The sequence below is a fragment of the Lepidochelys kempii genome, chromosome 8 (assembly GCF_965140265.1).
Source record: "Lepidochelys kempii isolate rLepKem1 chromosome 8, rLepKem1.hap2, whole genome shotgun sequence".
NCBI lineage: Eukaryota > Metazoa > Chordata > Testudines > Cheloniidae > Lepidochelys > Lepidochelys kempii.
Window position 1 is genome coordinate 36,104,477 of NC_133263.1, and position 21,408 is coordinate 36,125,884.

At 46.0% G+C, this 21,408-nt stretch overlaps 1 protein-coding gene across 4 annotated transcripts in view; it reads left to right on the forward strand.

Moving 5' to 3' along the window:
* Positions 1-21,408, forward strand: part of PSD2 (pleckstrin and Sec7 domain containing 2) — a 148,228-nt gene that overhangs the window by 72,349 nt on the left and 54,471 nt on the right. For all 4 annotated transcript variants that reach the window (XM_073356046.1, XM_073356047.1, XM_073356048.1 and 1 more), the window contains exons 3-6: positions 2,166-2,654; positions 8,431-8,625; positions 18,686-18,766; positions 19,488-19,600. In XM_073356046.1, the coding sequence (XP_073212147.1) occupies positions 2,166-2,654; positions 8,431-8,625; positions 18,686-18,766; positions 19,488-19,600 (878 nt within the window). The remainder of the gene's footprint in view (positions 1-2,165; positions 2,655-8,430; positions 8,626-18,685; positions 18,767-19,487; positions 19,601-21,408) is intronic.

Below are 21,408 nucleotides of genomic sequence, written 5' to 3' on the forward strand. Positions count from 1 at the left end.
AGCACGCTCCCTCTGGAAAGCTGGGCTGCAATCATTAGAATGTAAGCCAGATCTGGTATGCTAATGAGACAGTTGCTGAGAAACATAGAGGGGAAAATGCATTCGTTGCCCCCTGGCTTTTTCACCTGGATCACGGTGCTAAAAGGCCCCAGTCCAGCACAAGTAAGTGTGAATGGCTTTTGCTGGAAGATGAGCTGGGAATCATAGAATCATAGAATATCAGGGTTGGAAGGGACCCCAGAAGGTCATCTAGTCCAACCCCCTGCTTGAAGCAGGACCAATTCCCAGTTAAATCATCCCAGCCAGGGCTTTGTCAAGCCTGACCTTAAAAACCTCTAAGGAAGGAGATTCTACCACCTCCCTAGGTAACGCATTCCAGTGTTTCACCACTCTCTTAGTGAAAAAGTTTTTCCTAATATCCAATCTAAACCTCCCCCACTGCAACTTGAGACCATTACTCCTCGTTCTGTCATCTGCTACCATTGAGAACAGTCTAGAGCCATCCTCTTTGGAACCCCCTTTCAGGTAGTTGAAAGCAGCTATCAAATCCCCCCTCATTCTTCTCTTCTGCAGGCTAAACAATCCCAGCTCCCTCAGCCTCTCCTCATAAGTCATGTGTTCCAGACCCTTAATCATTTTTGTTGCCCTCATGAGATTCCCTGGGTATTTCAGACAGGCCGGCAATACTGCAGGAACAGTATTTCAGCACTTTCATTTCTGCTCACTTGGTGCAAAAACTGGCACGTTCCCCACTCAGGGGCTTCCAGCACACAACACTTTGCCCATTGGAGTTCCGCCGCACTTCATGGGTTTTGTGTTGAATTTTGCATTTGAATGAACCCAAAGATTCAAAGCCAAAGTTAGTCAGAATTGCCAGGTTTCCCCTGACACTATTAGTGTTTGTCAAAGTCATAAACTAGCCTAAGTTGGCTTGAAAATGAGACCATGATCACGTGAAGGCAGAGATAGGTCTGACCCACAGCATTCTGATCTAGAGCTAGAGTCTGGTGCTCTTCAAAGCTGCGTTTTGAGGATTTTGAGAGTGTGCTGTTATGGAGATAGAGTTAGTAGGGAAGTTTAAATTTAAGCTTTACCAGAGTCCTGGGAGCCAGGGGTGCAGGTTAGCTTCAGTCCACTGTGGAGCTGGGACCTATCACAAGTTTAGATGCAAACGTCCACGGTTTGGATCTGTGGGTTCGGCTCGGCCCATTATAAAGTCTGGGGTCAGCTGTGCAGCTGGACCCAGTATTTCGAAGTTCTGGATTGTGGAGCTCTGGAGTAATGGCTCTGAGCCTATATCTGCTCAAAATCTCTCTCTCTCTCTCTCTCTCTCTGAGTCATTCAGGCCAAAGGGCGAGCACAAGCATGAGAATGGCTCCGTAGCCTGGCGGGTAGAGCACTTGCCCAGGAGGTGGGAGACCCAGGGTCCAGGCCTGCTGCTCCAATGACTCTTCAGGTATTTGTTCACGGTGCAATGGCTTCAGCAGGAGAGACAGAGGGAGCTCCACCTCAGAATATCCGATAGCCTAGTGGTTAGAGCACTCATCACAGAGGTGGCACAGATCCCTTTGCAGGGGGGATTTGAACTTGGGATCTCCCACATCCCAGGTGAGTACCCTGACCCAGGGCTAAAAGCTAGGAGGGAGGTCCTTCTGCCTGCCCCACCCCCACCCTTGCTGTTTTGTGTGAACTTGCCTGAGGGGCCCCATCTGGTGGTGGCCTCTGAGGACACTCACCGGATTGGGCCCTGCATGTGCCTTAGGTGGCTGAGTGCCTGTCTTCCCCGTTTAATGAATTGCTCGGGGGCTGAGGCAAAGGCAGGTGCCCAGGCACCTAGAGGGAGGCAGCGGTTCACGGGCCCAGTGGCAGAAACACAGCCAGCGAGGGAATGTCTACTGCAAAAACGCAGGCACTGAGTGAGTTTAGGTACCTGCAGTGGGAGATGTGTGCATCGCGGTGGTCTCAGAACAGGAACTTAGTCGCCTCACTCCTTCTGTGCCCTCTGACCTGCCCTCAGTCACACAGGGAGTCTGGGACAGAGCAGGGAACTGCGCCTGGCTCCTAGGCTAGTCCTCAAGCCACTGCAACATCCTTCTTCTAGTCATGTACACCTTGAACCCGCAAGAGTAACCTGGGTATTTCACATGTCTGCCCTTGTGTTCCAGGTTTGCAGCTGGAGAAGCCAAGCAGAGTTGCACAGAGGATGACAAGGAACAGTTGCAATTGAAAGACATCAGAGATGGATTCAGCTCTACCTTTGAAAAAATTGTGGAGTCCGACCTTATGAAGGGCACGTACTACAGCAGCCTGGACTCCCTGGATGTGCTCTCCCTCACAGATGAGACAGACAGCTGTGTCAGTTTCGAGGCTCCGCTCACACCGCTGATTCAGCAACGGGTCAAGGAAAGCCCAGAACTTTTAGAACAGAAACTGGTTGCCCAGCAGAAAGGAGCCCTGCAACACATGGCAGCAGATAAGCAAGAGCAGGCAGCTGCGAAGCCAGCGGAGGAGGATTTGGGGAGCCCTCTGAGGCACTCGATTACCAGCAGCAGGTCGGAGAATGTGCTCAGCCGGTTATCCATGAAAAATATCCCTAATGGATTCCACGTCGATGGAGCTGAGGAAGACGCCTTGAAGCTTATTAACTCCATCAGGTAAGGCAGACTGTGAGTTCTGAGGCCGGGAGTGTCTTTTTTGTTCTGTGTTTGTACAGCACCTAGCACAGTAGGGGCCCACAGACCTAACTGGAGCTCCTGGACACTACAGATTATTAGCAGTATGCTAGCATTCTCCTTTGTGCTTCCCTGTGTACATGCCACAACAACGTACAATCAGTATTCATCAGGAGGTGACACCTATCATCCTTATCTCTCTTATAGTAGGACCCTGGCCCAGGATCAGGGCTAGGTATATACAGACTATTTTCCATATGACCACTGTGTCCTTGGCGAGCATGATGGATGCTGCAATCCAAAGGGGAAAGTCACTTACAAGAGGAATAGCCATAACACAAGGAAATGGGGTCAGTCTGAATTATAGATGCTGATGCTGTGTAACGCTGCCGACGTAGGAAGCTAAGTCCTGCAAGCGTAGGGAGCGACATTATTCTTCCATTCACCAGGGGGCAGGGTGAAGGAATCACACCCCAGCGCATGGTTTGGTGAGTTTCTGAGCTTTCACCTTTGGAGACAGAGGGTAAAATGTGCTTATTCAGCTGCCGGACGTCCATTGTCTCCAGTGGGAACGCGGCCTGCAGAGCAGCTGCAGAATGGGGCCCTCCAGTATAGGCCTGCAGCTCGCATTGAAGTCAGTTCGACTGTGCACTGTGTACCATTGGCAGGATTTGGCCCTTCAGCCAAATCACGATTTCTTCACTGTGTATTGAGTCAGTCCTTACTCAGGCAAACCTGTGACTGACTTCATGAGGTTTGCCCATGTAATGACTGAGCATCCACTGCATAGGGACATAGTTTGCCCTTACGCTGACATCCCCTGGTTGGCCAAGGAGCACAAGACCAGAGATGGGAGACATAGGTCACCGCTGTGCTACCCAGATTCTGTGTCCTCTAAGTGCCAGTCTGACCCCTGGCACACATTATGGCTCCACGGGGTCATTAAGGCACCCACAGATTATTCAGATTCCCTGAAGCAACCAGGAGGGGAGCGTCACAGGAGCCACTATGGTGGTTCTGTGCCACCCTGGAGTCCCTTAGAAAGGGAAGCCTCAAGTGGCCTGATCTGCCAGCTTCAGGGCTGCTTTGCACGGCCAGCGTAGTCAAAAGCAGTTGTAGCGCTCCTTGAAACTGGGGCCTTCGACTTTAAAGCTTCGCAGAAATGAGAACGCAAATGAATACAGGTAAACCCCCCATCTGAGCTGCTGTGTTTCATCAGCGCTTTATGCTTGGTTTCACCTCTTCTTCCATTTGTGCTTCCTACATATGGCTGTTCTGGGAGTTCAGTCCTGGATCAGGACTTTCTGCACTTGCCTCCTCTTGTATGGACTCATTTACAAAGGGGCATTTGTTTGGCTTGTTCGACACCTGCTTTGCCAGCTCTCCTCTTTGTCTGCCAATTGTGTTCCTATTATGGATTTTGGGGGTGATTTTATTATTGCAAAGGGCTATGGGCCATGGGATCAGCCATCTATCTACTCAACACCCAGTCATTTATTTGTGTGGCTTATACAACCTCTGTCTTCGACTGCAGGCACATATACAATTAGTACTTAGAACACATTGCAAGTTGGCATACATAATGCCAACTAAAAGGCTAAAACATTCTCCCACCCACTGAACTTAACCCCACCCTATTACCCCCAGCTGCAGACGCTGGACTTAGAGTGAGAATGGAATAATACTGGCTCTTATTTGAGTCACAAGTGGAAACGAGTCTGAAGGTGTCCTTCCAGCCCCCGTCTGTGTGCATTACAAACCTGCCATATACTGGGCATGGTTCAGCCCCAAACAAGCCTGCTGGGCATGGTCATGGTGCATTGACTGACCTTTATGGGGCTGGGACTGGAGAGGGAGTCTAGAGACTGGCAGAGCTGGGGGAGGCGACAGAAGCGGGGCAAGAGTTTCAGAACAGTATTGAAATGCATGGGGGTGAGCAAGTCTCTCTAAAATTGTTTAGGTGCGCATTACCCACTTAAGCACCCTGGCCTTGCCCTTAGTCCATTGTCTTCTGCTGCCCTGGTGCCCTAGAGGGAGAGGTGGGGTCATTACAGTTTATAGCCCCTTCTCCCTTTCGATTGCTGGGGCCAGCTCAGCACAACCAGCCCCTCACTTCAGATGCAGTTGCTTCCAGAACAAGGGCTGATCTGTGCAAGCAGACTCACCAGGACAGCTGAGCCAGTGAATGGAATTTGCAAAGCAGCAGAGATTAGCGAGTTAGCTTCAGACTGACGCGCTGAGCGAGTTGTGTCCGGATCAAAGCAGATCACTCGGTGCCATTAAGAGAGTGAATGAAAAAGTAGCAGTGACGAAAATATCCCCAGAAAAGCAAACACCCACCCTGCCGTGTAAGCACTTCAGGTTAGAGCTGAATCCCCGCCAGAGCAGAGAGGCAGAAAATACAACAAGACAAGACTCTCTGGCAAAGCCCTTCACCAGCAAGTGACGCACACGCTGCATGCACAAAACTTCCTTCGCTACACAATAAGGCAACATGGGATAGTTGTCGTTGGCTGGTGAGGTGAACATCTCAAAGGGAAATCTGGAGCAGGTTTGGATGTGCCATAAAATAAGTTCAGTTAATTACAAGGGTCCCCACTGAAACAGGCTTTACCAACCCTGTGTAAACAGGCTGGCCCAGAGGGTGGACTGGGGCAAACCAAGAGAAGGCCACAGAGTCCACATTTCCATGGGTCCAGTGATCCTGCCATCGGGGGCAAGTGGTGTAGAATGATATGGCCACTGCTGGGGGTGTATTAGCCACTGGCTGGGGAAGAGGATGGTGCTCAGATGTAGTCCTGCACCTTGACCTTGGTTCGACGGGTGAAACTCACCTTCCCAACCTTCTCCCCACACAACCCCTTCTGTCACACAAAGCCCAGGACCTTGGGCTTTATGCAGATGAATTGCATTTCACCCTCAGAAAATAATTTTGGACTTGAAGATGATTCATCTCCAGTATTTGGTTTTGGAATGTTCAGGTTAAGGGAGTATTTGTACTGAGACTCGAATACAGAGCCCAGTCATAAAGAGATTATTCCCCAGCAGACCGCACCCACCAGCCTATTACAGCTGGATTACTTCGGGGAATAAACAGCATAGTCGATTACTTGACCCTACTTTGATTCATTATGAAATATATTCAAAAGCCAAATAACTAATGTCAGTCAGGTTTATTGCTCTAAGACAATAACAATATAGTACAGGAGAAAGGTTCAATATGATACCAGTCTCTGGGAAGCCATCTTGTGCTGCAATGTTACATTCACCTTACGCAGAAGGTGCACTCCCAAAGTTACACATTTCAGATGGTAGTATTTGTAGGATGAGTTTACAAATTACACATCTATTTATGTGTCACTGAAATCCAACCCACCACTTTGTCCCAGTTCCTTAATTTGTTTTATGTTCCTTCCTTATCTTTGTTTCGGATAGCAGCATTGCAGGTACTGGTCTGTGAAGGTTCTTACTTAGCTTTTGCTAAGACATAGAATGAATGTATCTTGATTTTGACAAGGTTTGTATCGGCGTATGCCAAATCTTACTTCAGTGAATGCAAGGAATTATGGGATTTTTAGCATAAGGAGCAGGGTTATATAAAAAGCATAGGCCAATTTAGGTTATACAGCTACTATAATATTTATGTTTAATGCTATTTGTGCTTAATTCATACTGATATATGTATGGTGCAGATAATACATATTGGTAATGTGAGATTTATAGATAGATAGATAGATAGATAGATAGATAGATAGATAGATAGATAGATATGCTAGCCCAGCATATATTAATCACCTCCTTCCCAGCTCTTACAGTGGTAAGGGTCTTATGAGTATATAGATACAAGGAAGAGAGCAGGGGCAGCTCAGGACCATCAGCATGGGACTGTTGATTAAAACACCTCCCACGGTGAGGCTTATCATAGATGGTGCACAGTTGGTGGGGATTCATGAATGCAGGCAGCATAAACAATTGCTGTTGTCACAGTCTACAATAGGGAAGAGATTTCTGATAGTAAACAGCTCTAATCTAGCAGAAAAATTCATAATGAGATTCAGTGATTAGAAAGAGAAGACAGACAAATTCAGACCAGAAATAAGGGTTCAATTTTTCATGTAATTAACCACTGGAACAACTTACCTAGTGATGGGTTGGATTCTCCGTCACTTGACGTCTTTAAATCAATATTGAATATCTTTCTAAAAAGATCCACTAAAGCTCAAAGAGATGTCATGGGCGTGATGGAGAAATTATTGGGTGAATTTTTTTGGCCTGTTATTATGCAAGTGGTCAGATTAGATGTTCATAATGGCCAGATGTTCTAAACTTAAAATCTATGTATCTATGAATCATTTCGAAGTGGAGAGGGTGATGGATGAGCAAAGGGTTTGGAGTGAGGTATGCAGACTTCATCTCTAGCCTACTGACTTAAATGCAGCCCAAGCCATTAGTGAAGTCATCTTGTTACGCTGACTGCTGTTATGTGTTTTAGCAGAGCTGACTGGGAATTTTTTGACTAACTATATTTAATCAAAAAATGTCAATTCATCAAGGCCAAAATTTCCCATGGGAACTTGGATGAATATTTTGTTTAGAAAAAATTTGAAAATAAATGTGTGGAAAAATCTCGAAATGTTCCATTTTGACATTTTCAAAAGAAAACATTTCATTTTTTTCTGTTTGAAATGATTTTCATTTAGAACTTTGTTATTTTATGTTAAAAAATAAAGGTCAACATCAAAACAAAATGTCTTGAATTTATGTTTTTGATTGCCCGAAAATGATTTTTTTTCCTCTCTCTTTTTGGATTTTCAGTTCACAAAAAAATTTCAGGTTTTTTTGGTTGGTTGGTTGGTTGGTTTTTTGTTTTTTGTGGTGTTTTTTTTTTCCTTATTTATCCCAATTCCAGACAATAAAAAAATTCAAAAGCTCAAAAAATGTCATGAGGTGGGAAATCTGTTTTCCAACAACGCTGTGCCTTAATGTGAAATGAGCTCACGGGCCTCAGTCCAGTTCCCAGTGGACAGATGTCCACATCTCGCAACCCACTGCCTCCGTTAGCACCAACCAGCCCCTTACTGGCCGTCTCAGCAGTGAGGCCAAAGGGGGTAGAGGCTGAACTCCCCTCTCACATGCTGAAGCACACTGGTCGGCATTGTTGGGTACACTTGTACTGACTATCGCTCATGCTGGACCTGTTCTCTGGACAGGAGACTTCAATCCCCAGGGCTATCAATCCAGCACCTTTCACCCAGTACTGAATTCACTTTAGAGAGACACCCGAAGTACTTCTCCAAACAGGAGATGAATGAAGGTGAAGGGAATGGTGGCTGGATGGTTGCAAATGGTATCTTAACCATTTCACCCAACCCAAGGCTAAACACTGATTAAGATGCTTAGAAAACACCTGACTTGCATGAAGTACTGCAGCTAGTCTGCGGCTTGAATGACATGGAATAGACCAACGGAGCTATGAGGTTCATTGACTGGTTGGTCCCCAGATGGGGAGCTCAGAGGTTTTCCAACTTTGCAAATGCTGAGACTGATAAAGGAAACATCATACCCAGGTCTGATCAAACAGCCTTTGGATTTCTGACAAAGCTTGCAGTCCACTGAGGCAAGGTGCTCGTGTTTCTCTAAAAACACGTTAATGACAGAGTGGTTTGGGATTTGGTATGAGGCTTGTATTGTCCAAAGCTCTGGGCTTTCCAGAAAATACCACATCTGTTTCTTTAATTGTTTTCTGTTCATCATTCAGCGATGCCAGCTTAAAAGACGCTCTTTCTGACTCGGACTCTGAAATGGGCAGCACCGAACAGCTTGACCATGGCAGCACAGACACGTTAGCAAATGGCTGCAAGGCAGACAGTGACGCTGCCAAGAGACTGGCCAAGCGCCTCTATCACCTTGAAGGATTCAAGCGCTGTGATGTGGCACGCCAGCTTGGGAAAAAGTAAGTGGCTCTTTCCATCATGACTAGGTCACAAGGCAAGTGTTAGAGGATATGGATCTGGGGAGAAGTCTACTGAGAAGATCTGATTTGCAATGCTGAGCTCAAAGCCGGCATGAAAGTGGCCCTACCATATGGGACAAAAGTGAACACTGGCTTCACTGGGGGAAATGGAACAGGGCAAAAGCAGAAGTGACTTCTTAAATGAAAGATCTGCTGTTCCAGGGAACTCTTGGGCTTGCTTCAGAGTCAGGTTCAATTACGAGCATTGGGATCTTTCTGGATGATAAGTGCTGTGTGAAATTGACATGGGCCCAACCCACGCACCTAGATCCAAACACTCCTGAACTTTGGGAATGTTTAGAGAGTGGACCAGGATCATGATCTCAATTTCACAGATGATCACAGACGAACAAATTCTTATTCTGACTTTATAATAGGTCCAAACAAGACCCCTGAAATTAACACCCCCAGAATCTGAGGGGTTTGAGATCCAGATCTGGACTTTTTGATTAGGACTCATTTCTGACATAACATATCCTGAAATCTCACGTAAGCCACCACTCAGGGGACTTTTCTTAGAAGAGGTGGTTGTTGGGGAGAAGCCCAATAAAACTCTTATCACTGTTTTTTTTTTTGAATGCCTCCAATGAGCTCAGTCATGTACAAATCAGGGACTCAGTTGTCTCTCCAAGAAAATGAACAGCAGGTGTCACTGCTAAAGCTACAAAGGGACAATCTCTCCTATCGCTGCACAGTTCAACACCATGTTAGTTTCGATCTCCCTGGGTGATTCCAGTAAAGGTTAGTTCTCAGGCTGTTTCCCCTTGCTGTTCTTTTGAGCCTGGCTGATGTTTTCTTTCCTTGTTCTGTATATTTGTGAGGTTTATGCCTGTTACGTCCAATGGGGGTTGCATACAGGGGAAAGAGGAGGATCCTGGCCCTGAGAGTAAGCACCCCACATTCTCCTTTCCATCTGATATCTGACACCAGCTCAGGGGCAGCTTACGTTAAAAGCGCCACAGTCACTCACAGGCTCCACTACAATTAGAATATTAGGCCTGCAGCCCTAACATGTACAGCTCCTGCTGAAATGAACAGGAGTGCTGGACAGAGAAGGATCAGACCAGTTTGTATCATCTAGTACCTGCAGCCCCTCTTCTGTCTGTCACCCCCTGCATGAAAGGGCAAGAACAAACACCAACGTAGCTTAGGCTGCCCCATCTCAGGTGACAACCAGGGGACCTACTGGAGGGCATTCTGGACACCGATTGAGAATGCTGCTTGCATTCCTGCCATGAAATAAGAATACAGAGGCCCCAGCAGAGTGTTTTCACAAAGCCACTCAGACAATAACGTTGCATACACAAAGAGGTGACAACTACTCTACTGCACCATGAGCCATCAGCTGCCCTGGGCTGGGCTGGTGAGACTCCATGGCCACACCCTTCGAACCTGGACTGGATGTGGCAACGTGACCTTCTCCCCTGGCATGTAAGTAGTTTTACTGCACTTTGTTACTTACTCTTAAGAGGGAATCTCTTTGAATTCACAGTAGAGGGGCAAAGTTGAGCTTGGAGAATAACCCAATTGGTTATGTAGAATATTGTGGCTTGAGAATGGATCTTAAACCAGTGCAGTATGTATCCACTTCTAACCCTGTGCCAATACTCAGGGGAGAAATATTTGAAAGGGTCAGAACTCCTGGGTTCTGCTCCTGGCTCTGGAATAAGAATATTAGTGACTACAACAATCTAAGAAGCTGTATTAGTTGCTGCTCCTTCACAAGAGAAGCAATCTTTGGAGGGGGGGAGAAAACACCAGGCAGATGTTAGATATTGGCCCTATGGGATTTTTGGCTTGGCCAGGCCCACTAGCCTAGGGAACTCTCACACCCCTTGATTGGGAGTCTTATTGCTTTCCAGACAATGGTTCCCCTGTGCTGTGTAAATTATACTATGAACTCATATAGGGCCAGGCCTGGAGTCTCTATACCCTAGGTATGCCCTGGTTGGTATCGATTTAGGACCTGATCCAGTGCCCATGGAAAGCAGTGGAAAGATTCCCATTGATTCCCAATCGGTCTGAAATCTGATCCTTAATCTTCCCTGAGGGAGTCATAATTGTCAGTGAAACCTGTTTGCTAATTAACATGGTTTTTGTTTCCTTGCAGGGGCTGGGTACCTTCGGCTGCCCCTTTTATGCATGGATGGAGATCCATTGCAATAGATCCTCCTACTCCAGCCAGGCACAGAGGTGGCAAGCGATGCAAACAACCAGAAGGGAGGAATGGGGATGTTTAACTTGTGTGATGCTGCAGAAGCTGGGATCTTCCAAGGCACTGGAGTGAATAGTCTCTGGGTTTAATGAAGAGGGGCTGATGCAGGGCTTTCCCAGTGATGGGTGTCCTGGGCTCTTGAATGTGTGTCCTGCCTTGATTCATCCAAAGCCAGATCTGACGACCCAAAGGACACGCTCCACGACCTGCATCCTCTCCCAGGGAAGGGAAAGGGAGTGGGATATGGCAGGAATGACTGTGCAAGAGTTGTGGTTTTCGTTAGAAATCTCTCTGATCTATTTTGAAGAGCTGTTTCTAATGTATGTAATGTGTGTATTGTGCCTGCAGCACGGGATCCGCAACGTTGTACATTCAAATTAAATACAAATGCCAGTAAAATCAAGTGCCACTTGCTTTATGGTGGGGCTCTGTCATATCTTGTAAGCGAGGCAAGATAAGCCACAGCAACATGTGGATGGGAGCAGTGCTTAATTTGTAATGAAAGAGGTGCTGGGGCGCAAGCAATTTTTTACATTGATGCAGCGAGCCCAGAGGTGCCACGGCTCAGCCCTGGGAAGCCCTGGCACACATTACGCACTGGATGGGAGACCTCCACGGAAATCTCAGGCACTGTAGGCAGTGGAGCTGGAGATGCAACTGGGCGGCTCTCTTCCCTCTAACTTAACGCTGAGCCAATTCCCCAGGGTGAGGCTCAGAAATGTTGCTACACTGGCGCGGCCTCCCTTTGTCTGACGTGGAAAGCCAAGGTCCTAACCAGCTGTGGCCACTAATGTCTCCAAAGCTCTCATTACAAAAAATAAAAGTTAAAGTCCAGTTCAGATTCCAAAGCCATCCAAACAAACAAAAACACAGCAGATCCAGCAAGTTGCCCACATGGATAAACCAACAATTCCGTGACCCTGGCTTCAGATCCTGCCAAGGAACCGTTAGCACAGCCCTGCTTGCCTTCAGTTATTCAGTCCATGAGATTCCATCAGGAGTAGAAAGCTCTGCTTTTGGATCCACTTGCAGGATTGTTTAGCCTGCAGAAGAGAAGAATGAGGGGGGATTTGATAGCTGCTTTCAACTACCTGAAAGGGGGTTCCAAAGAGGATGGCTCTAGACTGTTCTCAATGGTAGCAGATGACAGAACGAGGAGTAATGGTCTCAAGTTGCAGTGGGGGAGGTTTAGATTGGATATTAGGAAAAACTTTTTCACTAAGAGGGTGGTGAAACACTGGAATGCGTTACCTAGGGAGGTGGTAGAATCTCCTTCCTTAGAGGTTTTTAAGGTCAGGCTTGACAAAGCCCTGGCTGGGATGATTTAACTGGGAATTGGTCCTGCTTTGAGCAGGGGGTTGGACTAGATGACCTTCTGGGGTCCCTTCCAACCCTGATATTCTATGATTCTATGATTCTATGATTCTATGATTGGGGCCTTAAGCATAACCCTTGTTCTCCCTTTCCTCTTATCCGTCTTTTGTCTGTAGTTATCTCTGAGGTTTATGTCTAAACTTGTAAGGGCTTTGGGGCAGTGATGTCCTCTATTGCTTGAATTTCCTTGCAAACTGGACTTATAAAAATAATACCATCATTCATTATTTGTATTAAGTAGCACTACAAGGCCCCTTTGTGCTAATGCAGATGTTAGCCCAATGTCCTGGACAAATTCCAATGTAGATCATTACATTCTGCCTCCCTAAATTAACCCTGCAATTTTCACTGCAGGCATTCTTCTCTTCCTGACCTCAGCCGTTGTGTTATGTTGTTGAACAGTGTTTCGCTCCAGACGCAGCAGCATTACAATGATGGATGAATGATCCCTGTGTGGCTGGCATATCAGTTTGTAAACTGCTTTGAGATCCTTTGAGATGAAAGGCGCTATACCAGTGTAGGATAATTAGCGTGAAGCATCACATTTTTCATGAGACTGAAAAAGGACGTCATTATATGAATTACTGGTGCTCCAAAGGGCATATGCTGTTAAGCTGAGATAATTACCCATTTCTTGCAAACATCCATCAATTATTCTTTCATTAATTTTTGGTATTAATATCAAATATTAACGGAGGCCTCACTCGGCTACAGCGTCACAGGCAAAGAGCAAACAAGCCACACTGAGAGTTCTGAACGAGGGCTGGGTATCTCTGCAGCCACAGGAAATGCCCTGGTTTTTATACAAAACTCCTTTGCCAGGATTTTCAAAACTGGAGGTGTGAAGTTAGGCCCTTGAGCCCACAGTTAGGTGCCTAAATAAGTTGCCTGATTTTCAGAAGTCTACCAGCAGTTACCACTCAGCTCGGGATCAGGGCTGAAGATCATGGCAACTGACCAGCACTTTTGAAAGATCAGGTCACTTATTTTGGTGCCTGAATACAGGGTGAGATTCTCTGCTGCCCCAAGGTGCGTGGGGAAAGGTAGCTTTCAGCTTCTGACACCTTCCTACCGTCTGATTCGAGGCTGCTCCTTCTTCTTAGCGTATGCATAAAGTGCCTCAGGTGGCACATGACCAGGATTCAGCACCGAATTTGGTCCGCTGGTTGATCGTTAGCTTACCCAGCCCAGGTGATGTGAACGCTGATCCATGCCCTCCTTTGAGGCTTCAGAATGCTATGCCCCTCCCCTTCCTGTCTGCAACACCTGTCAGCTCCGCCCCAGAACACCCCGTACACTGTGGGTCACCTACAGCAGCCCAATGTGTTGCCTGCATGGTGGAAATCTCCCCTGGCCCTCAGCATTCGTTTATGGCCCCCATACACCACTCACACAGGGAGGAAGGGTCTGTCTACACTGCACTCAGTGGGGTGACTGCAGCACAGGTTGAAATAGCCGAGCTAGCTTTGATCTAGCTAGATCCAATGAGAATAGCAGTGGAGCCATGGGAATGAGGGATGTCCAAGCCCACCTGGGATCCTGGCTATGTACTTGAATGGCTAACCCACGCTGCCACCACTTCATGGCTATTGTTATTGGAGCTAGGCTAGATCAAATCTAGCTGGGCTGTCTCTACACATGCAGCAATCAGATCTCTGAGTGTAGTGTAGACAGAGCGTTAGGAGCCTGATTCTAGGCAGCCCAGGTGTAAAATTAGCCCCCGATGTTCTGCTGAACATCTTATGCCGATGTTCCATAGCCCGCGGCGTGACATGGCTTTTTAGGAAATAGATTGTGGTCCACACGTGCTGGCTACATTGTACATAATGGCTCTGCAGATCATTTTAAAATTCATATGAAATGCAATGACACTAGCAAACAGTGGATGAGTTAATCAGACATAAAAGGCGTTTTCAAAATATGCCTTTTGCTACTGTGTGGCGTTCCTTTTCCTCCTCCGTCCCCGACCGAAATGTCTTTCATAGGCAAGCCCTGGAGATGGAACACTATATTCAACTGCAATTGCCTCTTTGACAATCTTCTAGATGCTTTACAGCACAGGGAGGAACATGCTTTATAGTCAGAAGAAAATGGAGCCTCTAAAAGTGACACAATGGGATCCCCTGATTATTCTCACTCAGTGCCTCCCTTGTCAATTTGGCTTGGTTTTCAAGTTAAAATACGTGGTTTCTGTCAAGCCATGTCCCTCCCAGTCGCACAGCATTAAGCCATGAAGAGAGTTCAGTAGCAGGCTGTCAGGAGCTGTGTCAGGAGCATATCGGTGCCAGGAGCTTTCAGGCACCTGAAAAGTGCATTAATATCTTACGAACACAGTGGCTCACTGCAGTCAGAGTATGGATCATTGATGTCACAGTGCATCTTGGCCTATACAAATCTTTAACAGCAGCTTTGTGGGGGCCGTTTGCACTGTCTCCTTCCATTCTGAAGTGTAGTTCCTATAAAAGGATGAGAGATGATAAAGAGTAAGTGACAGATGGGATTAAATCGGTGGGCCCAGATAATCTTCATCCAAGAATATTAAAGGAATTGGCACATGAAATTGCAAGCCCATTAGCAAGAATTTTTAATTAATCTGTAAACTCAGGGGTTGTACTGTATGACTGGAAAATTGCTAACATATTTCCTATTTTTAAGAAAGGGAAAAAAAGTGATCCGGGTAACTACAGGCCTGTTAGTTTGACATCTGTAGTATGCAAGGTCTTGGAAAAAATTTTGAAGGAGAAAGTAATTAAGTTTCAGAGTAACAGCCGTGTTAGTCTGTATTCGCAAAAAGAAAAGGAGTACTTGTGGCACCTTAGAGACTAACCAATTTATTTGAGCATGAGCTTTCGTGAGCTATAGCTCACTTCATCGGATGCTCATGCTCAAATAAATTGGTTAGTCTCTAAGGTGCCACAAGTACTCCTTTTCTTTTTGAAAGTAGTTAAGGACATTGAGGTCAATGGTAAATGGGACAAAATACAACATGGTTTTACAAAAGGTAGATCGTGCCAAACCAACCTGATCTCCTTCTTTGAGAAAGTAACAGAGTTTTAGACAAAGGAAATACAGTGGATCTAATTTACCTAGATTTCAGTAAGGCATTTGATACTGTGCCACCTGGGGAATTATTAGTTAAATTGGAAAAGATGGGGATCAATATGAAAATTGAAAGATGGCTAAGGAATTGGTTAAAAGGGAGATTACAGCAGATTATACTGAAAGGTGAACTGTCAGGCTGGAGGGAGGTTACCAGTGGAGTTCCTCAGGGATCAGTTTTGGGACCAATCTTATTTATTCTTTTTATTACTGACCTCGGCACAAAAAGTGGGAGTGTGCTAATAAAGTTTGCGGATGATACAAAGCTGGGAGGTATTGCCAATTTAGAGAAGGACCGGGATACCATACAGGAACATCTGGATGACCTTGTAAACTGGAGTAATAGTAATAGGATGAAATTTAATAGTGAGAAGTGTAAGGTCATGCATTTAGGGATTAATAACAAGAATTTTAGTTATAAGCTAGAGACTATCAATTAGAAGTAACTCAGGAGGAGGAGAAGGACCTTGGAGTATTGGTTGACCACAGGATGACTATGAGTTGCCAATGTGATATGGCCGTGAAAAAAGCTAATGCAGTCTTGGGATGCATCAGGAGAGGTATTTCCAGTAGAGATCATAGAATCATAGAATATCAGGGTTGGAAGGGACCTCAGGAGGTCATCCAGTCCAACCCTCTGCTCAAAGCAGGACCAATCCCCAGCTAAGATAAAGATGGGCCAATAAGGATAGGAGATAAGGAGGTGTTAGTACCTTTATACAAGTCACTGGTAAGACCTCACTTGGAATACTGTGTGCAGCTCTGGTCTCCCATGTTTAAGAAGGATGAATTCATACCGGAACAGGTACAGAGAATGGCCACTAGGATGATCCGAGGAACGGAAAACCTGTCTTATGAAGGGCGACTCAAAAAGCTTGGCTTGTTTAGCCTAACCAAAAGAAGGTTGAGAGGAGATATAATTGCTCTCTATAAATATATCAGAGGGATAAATATCAGAGAGGGAGAGGAATTATTTAAGCTCAGTACCAATGTGGACACAAGAACAAATGGATATAAACTGGCCATCGGGAAGTTTAGACTTGAAATTAGACAAAGGTTTCTAACCATCAGAGGAGTGAAGTTCTGGAATAGCCTTCCAAGGGAAGCAGTGGGGGCAAAAGACCTATCTGGCTTCAAGATTAAACTCAATAAGTTTATGGAGGAGATGGTATGATGGGATAACATGATTTTGGCAATTAATTGATCTTTAAATATCCATGGTAAAGAGGCCCAATGGCCTGTGATGGGATGTTAGATGGGGTGGGATCTGAGTTACTACAGAGAATTCTTTCCTGGGTATCTGGCTGGTGAATCTTGCCCATATGCTCAGGGTTCAGCTGATTGCCATATTTGGGTTCGGGAAGGAATTTTCCTCCAGGGCAGATTGGAAGAGGCCCTGGGGGGTTTTCTTCTTCCTCTGTAGCATGGGGCATGGGTCACTTGCTGGAGGATTCTCTGCACGTTGAAGTCTTTAAACCATGAGCTGAGGACTTCAATAGCTCAGACATAGGTGAGAGGTTTATCGCAGGAGTGGGTGGGTGAGATTCTGCGGCCTGCATTTTGCAGGAGGTCAGACTAGATGATCATAATGGTCCCTTCTGACCTTAATATCTATCTATATCTATGAAAGATGCTTTTCCTCTGTCGTTTGGAGCAGAGAGGATTTGTGGCTTGATATCTATTACAACCTGCTCTTTTTGATGGCTCCCAGAGTTTCATTTGGGTTCCTTCCCCTCAAACCCAACTTCAGAAGCTCTTCGGCCTGTCAGCAGCAATGTGTGGCGCAGCACTAGCAGCCAGAGTTAACAAAAGGAGCTCTACCTGTTTAGCTTACCAAAAAGAAGACCAAGTGGTGACTTGATTACAGCGTATAAGAACCTTTACTGGAAGAAAACACTGGGTAATAAAAGATTCCTTAATCTCGTGGAGAAAGGTACAAGGAAGACCAATGGCTGGAAGTTAAAGCCAGACAAATTAAACTGAGAAAGTTATCTAATTTAATAGTAAGAGTGATTAACCACTGGAACACATGACCAACTGAAGTGGTGGATTCTCCATCTCTTGACACCTTCAGAGCCAGACTGGATGCTTTTCTGGAAGAGATGCCTTGCCCTCATGCAGACCAACATTGTCTCATTGTTTCCTTGTATGCCCCCATGGGCCCATCTTTATCCATCTCTTGTTTCCTGTCTTATACTTAGACTGGACACTCTTTGGAGTAAGGACTGTCTTTTTGTTCTGATTGGACAGCGCCAGCACAGTGGGGTTCTGGTCTGTGATGACTAGGGTTCCTAGGCATTATGGTTATACAGATAGTAAATAATACAAATAATGATAGACACAAGAGATTGGGTTCAGTACAGGAGTAACTAGATGAAATTCTCTGGCCTGTGTTTTACAGAAGGTCAATTTTATGGTCCCTTCTGGCCTTTGGATCTATAAATCTAGGAACTTACCTTCTCCATAAAGATTAAAACATGGCCTAGAGAATCGTTGCTGGTGAAAATTCCTATGATCTCCAAGTAGTGTTATAGATGGCCAGGGCCAGAGGTGCAGCTGAGATGCCACCTCGGGCGAGAGGACCATTCCAAAACCCATGTTCTCCTTCAGCCCCCTCGTCACTCTTCCCCTTCCCCGGCCTCTCTTCTCACACACTCCATCCCCAAAGGGGGGGCCTTGTTGTCTTTCCCTGCTCCCTGCCCACCATTTCCTTCCATCCCTGACACGTAATAAGTGTTTCAGTGAGCTGGTCCCCGCTGTGTATTAGGGAGAGTTACTCCATCACTATGACATCATCAAAACAGTTCAACAAGTCTAATCCACTTGCTTTGTCTAAATCATTGTCTATGTCTCCCTCTAGTGGCTGGACCCAGCAAAGATCCTGCTTCTTACTGTACTACCCATAGCTGAATGACTCCTTCCGCTCAAATGGCAAGAACTTGTGCTGAGGGCCCTAGATTCAATGCTCACCATTGACTGTTTTGTCTCTGTGTAGGCAACCAGGGTTCACAACACAGGCAATAAAGGGGCAGATTTTTAAAGGCAACTGGTGGAGTTAGGCCTCAAACTCCATTTTCACAGGCACAAAAGGCTGCTAGGTGCTCAACTCTCATGAAACACCCATTGAGGGTCACTGAATTGCCCTTTGTGCCTGTGAAAATCTCCCCCAAGGATTAAAGGCGGGGGATTTTAGAATCTCTGCAAGTACCTGCTGGAAGTTGGGTTGGCCAGGAGAAGAGACTGTGTGATTCCTGTTATAAAGAGAGTGTTCTTCCCCTATGGGTCAGCTGATTGCTCCCTCTTTAATTACAGCAATGAATTTAGCAAGTTGGTAGCAGAAGAATATCTCAGTTTCTTTGACTTCACTGGGCTCACCCTGGACAAAGCACTCAGGTGAGCCTCTCTGTTTTCATTAAAGACCTACCCCATGACGAATTGATCTAGAAGCCCAGTGTTTCCAATTTGCCGTGTAGTATCATTATTTGCCATTTAGTGCAGCCCCGCTTATGTGCTTAAGGTTTGACGATTGATTGTGTGTATAATGACAGCTGGAGGCTGACAGATGTGTTGGTGTAACAGGAATCCCAGCTGTGGTTAAATATTGACTGTGATCTAATGATCGGCACAATATGCTCCCACTGGAAACGGGGTCTGAGCTGCACGAGTCTCAGTTGGCCAGAGCTTGAAGGGGTTTGGGCCTGAGGTTCTAGTTAGGACCCATCTCTCTGTGGAAAACACCAAATTAAAGTAACGCCCAGTTGATTGTGAGACAAACCCAGCCCCAGCTGTACAACCCCATCTGGCACCATTCTCCTGTGCAAGAGACAGGGCTGGATTTAGGGAGCTGAGCTGGCACAGAGCCCAGCATGCAGGATATTAGTCGGAACAGGCCATCACGGGCAGGGCAGGCAAGAATTTGCCCTTCTCCGAGTGAGGTCACACAGAAGCACACAGGCCAGGGGGTTGAGCTAGAGTACACAGAGCCGCTCCCCAGCTGCTCCATAACCTTGCAGAAAGGCTGTTGCCCCTTTGCTCCCCGCACAGCTCAGGTGAGGCCCTGGGCTGTGGATTTCCATTGAGACCTGTAAGCTGAAATGTCCTTTTCTATTTGCAGAACGTTCTTGAAAGCGTTCCCTCTGATGGGAGAGACTCAGGAACGGGAGCGCGTGCTTATCCACTTCTCCCGGAGATACTGCCAGTGCAACCCAGAAGAGAGCACGTCGGAAGGTACCTCCCCACCTCCTCTCAGACACCTCACCCTCCCTGACAGTGCTGACAATGCGTGTGCACCAGCTGGTCTGCTGTACAACCAAGAGCAGAGATCCTAAAGCGCAGCCTAGGGTCTGCTGGTAACCTGGAGGCCACTTGCTGGTAATCTGCAAAGAGCTGGCTAGTGCTGACTCAGACAGTGTGAGCAACTCCTTCCTGAAGGACAAAGCAGGGTCGCACTTCAGGGAGGGGAACATCTATAAATAGTCCATAGCTAATAATTGATTAATGGATGTGACATGCAGGAGTAATCTGTGGTGTAGGTGGTTATAAACACAGCAGAACAAGATGGTTCTAAGCCATGCTTACAAGCAACCTGTGGGCCCCTATAGCAGTCTCTGGTTATTAAAACCTCTATTAGATATTTATTAACCTTTTATAAACGATTTAGAAATGGAACCTTCATATAGAGTCTGACCCAACAGGCTTATCTCACTAAGGGCCACTAAAATCCACAGATACATTATCCTAAGACTTCCCCGTGGCAGACATTGTGGCAGATGCTACAAATCAGTGGCATGATCATGTGGGGGAGAGGAGGTGGTTCACGTGGTTGCAGATGGAAAGGGAGAGGCCCATAGGAGAATCTCTGCATTGGGATGTCATCCACACTAGGGAAAATGTTTGAGAATCCACGTCTAGATTACTGGCAACGGTGATTTCCTTACCATGATACAACTTCATGTGCAATGGTCTTGTCAGTATATTTGTTGTCCCATTTTGTAGAGAAAACAGCTAAGCTTTTAATTTGAGCAACCTCCTATGACTGCTGCTCCCATGATCTGTATTCTTTGTTTCAACAAACCCTATAAAAACACAGTTGGGGGAGGGGGATATTGTTTCATTTGAAATATTTATTCAGGCAATTCCCTGTACGAAGATGTGAGAAAACAGAAGGTGTGTGGGTGATGCCTACAAGATCAAAGGGAGTGCACAATGAAATGCCTGGGCGTACTTTGCAAGCCGAAGTCTGGACAGCCCATTATAGCGCAGTCCTGCAAACATGAGTTTGACAGCTTCTCATTTGTGCTGAGCACTAGTGTCTTCTGCTGAGAGGAGCACAGGGGTCAGAAAAAGAGATCTCCTCAAGTGAAGTTACAGGTCGATGGCAGGAATGGAGGTGGAGCAGACTTTGGGTGGTGGGAGAATAGCCAGCATTTCACCATGTAGGATTCTTGGTTGCAATCCCTGTAAGGGAATGTTTAAACGCAAACTAACCGGCTAGTGGTTTCACTTGTTTGATTGCACAGAAATATTTCTGTTGATAAAAAGATTTTGCAAAGCTGTATTTTTATAAAATCTAAGGGCCAAATCCTTTCAACTTCACATCGTGCTTTCAAATCTGCTTGTGTGAGTAAGTGTGAGTCAATGTGAGTAAGACTGGCAGACTCTAAATGCTGGGCCTAAATTGACCATCGTGTCCCTTTAACAATACGATAATAACATTATTAGAAACAGCTCAAGTTCATCTGCAATTCCTGACTAACTTTGGCAATCCAAAGGGAGAACATTCTTACATTAATTGTACGTTCGCTAATTAAAATGCTGGCAAATCCAGTCTCCAATTTGGGATAGCTCCTTGCCAAATTGAGCTTGCAAAAGATGAGCGGTTTTCGGACATTTGTGAGATGGCTGAAAGTGAAACATGGGGTGAACTGTACAGTCAGTGGAATGCAGTCAGCTGCCTAGAAGGGCAAACGCCAGCTCAAGACAAGATTACAGTTACATGATGACAAAGCTATGCTGTGCAGTGAATTATAATCAAT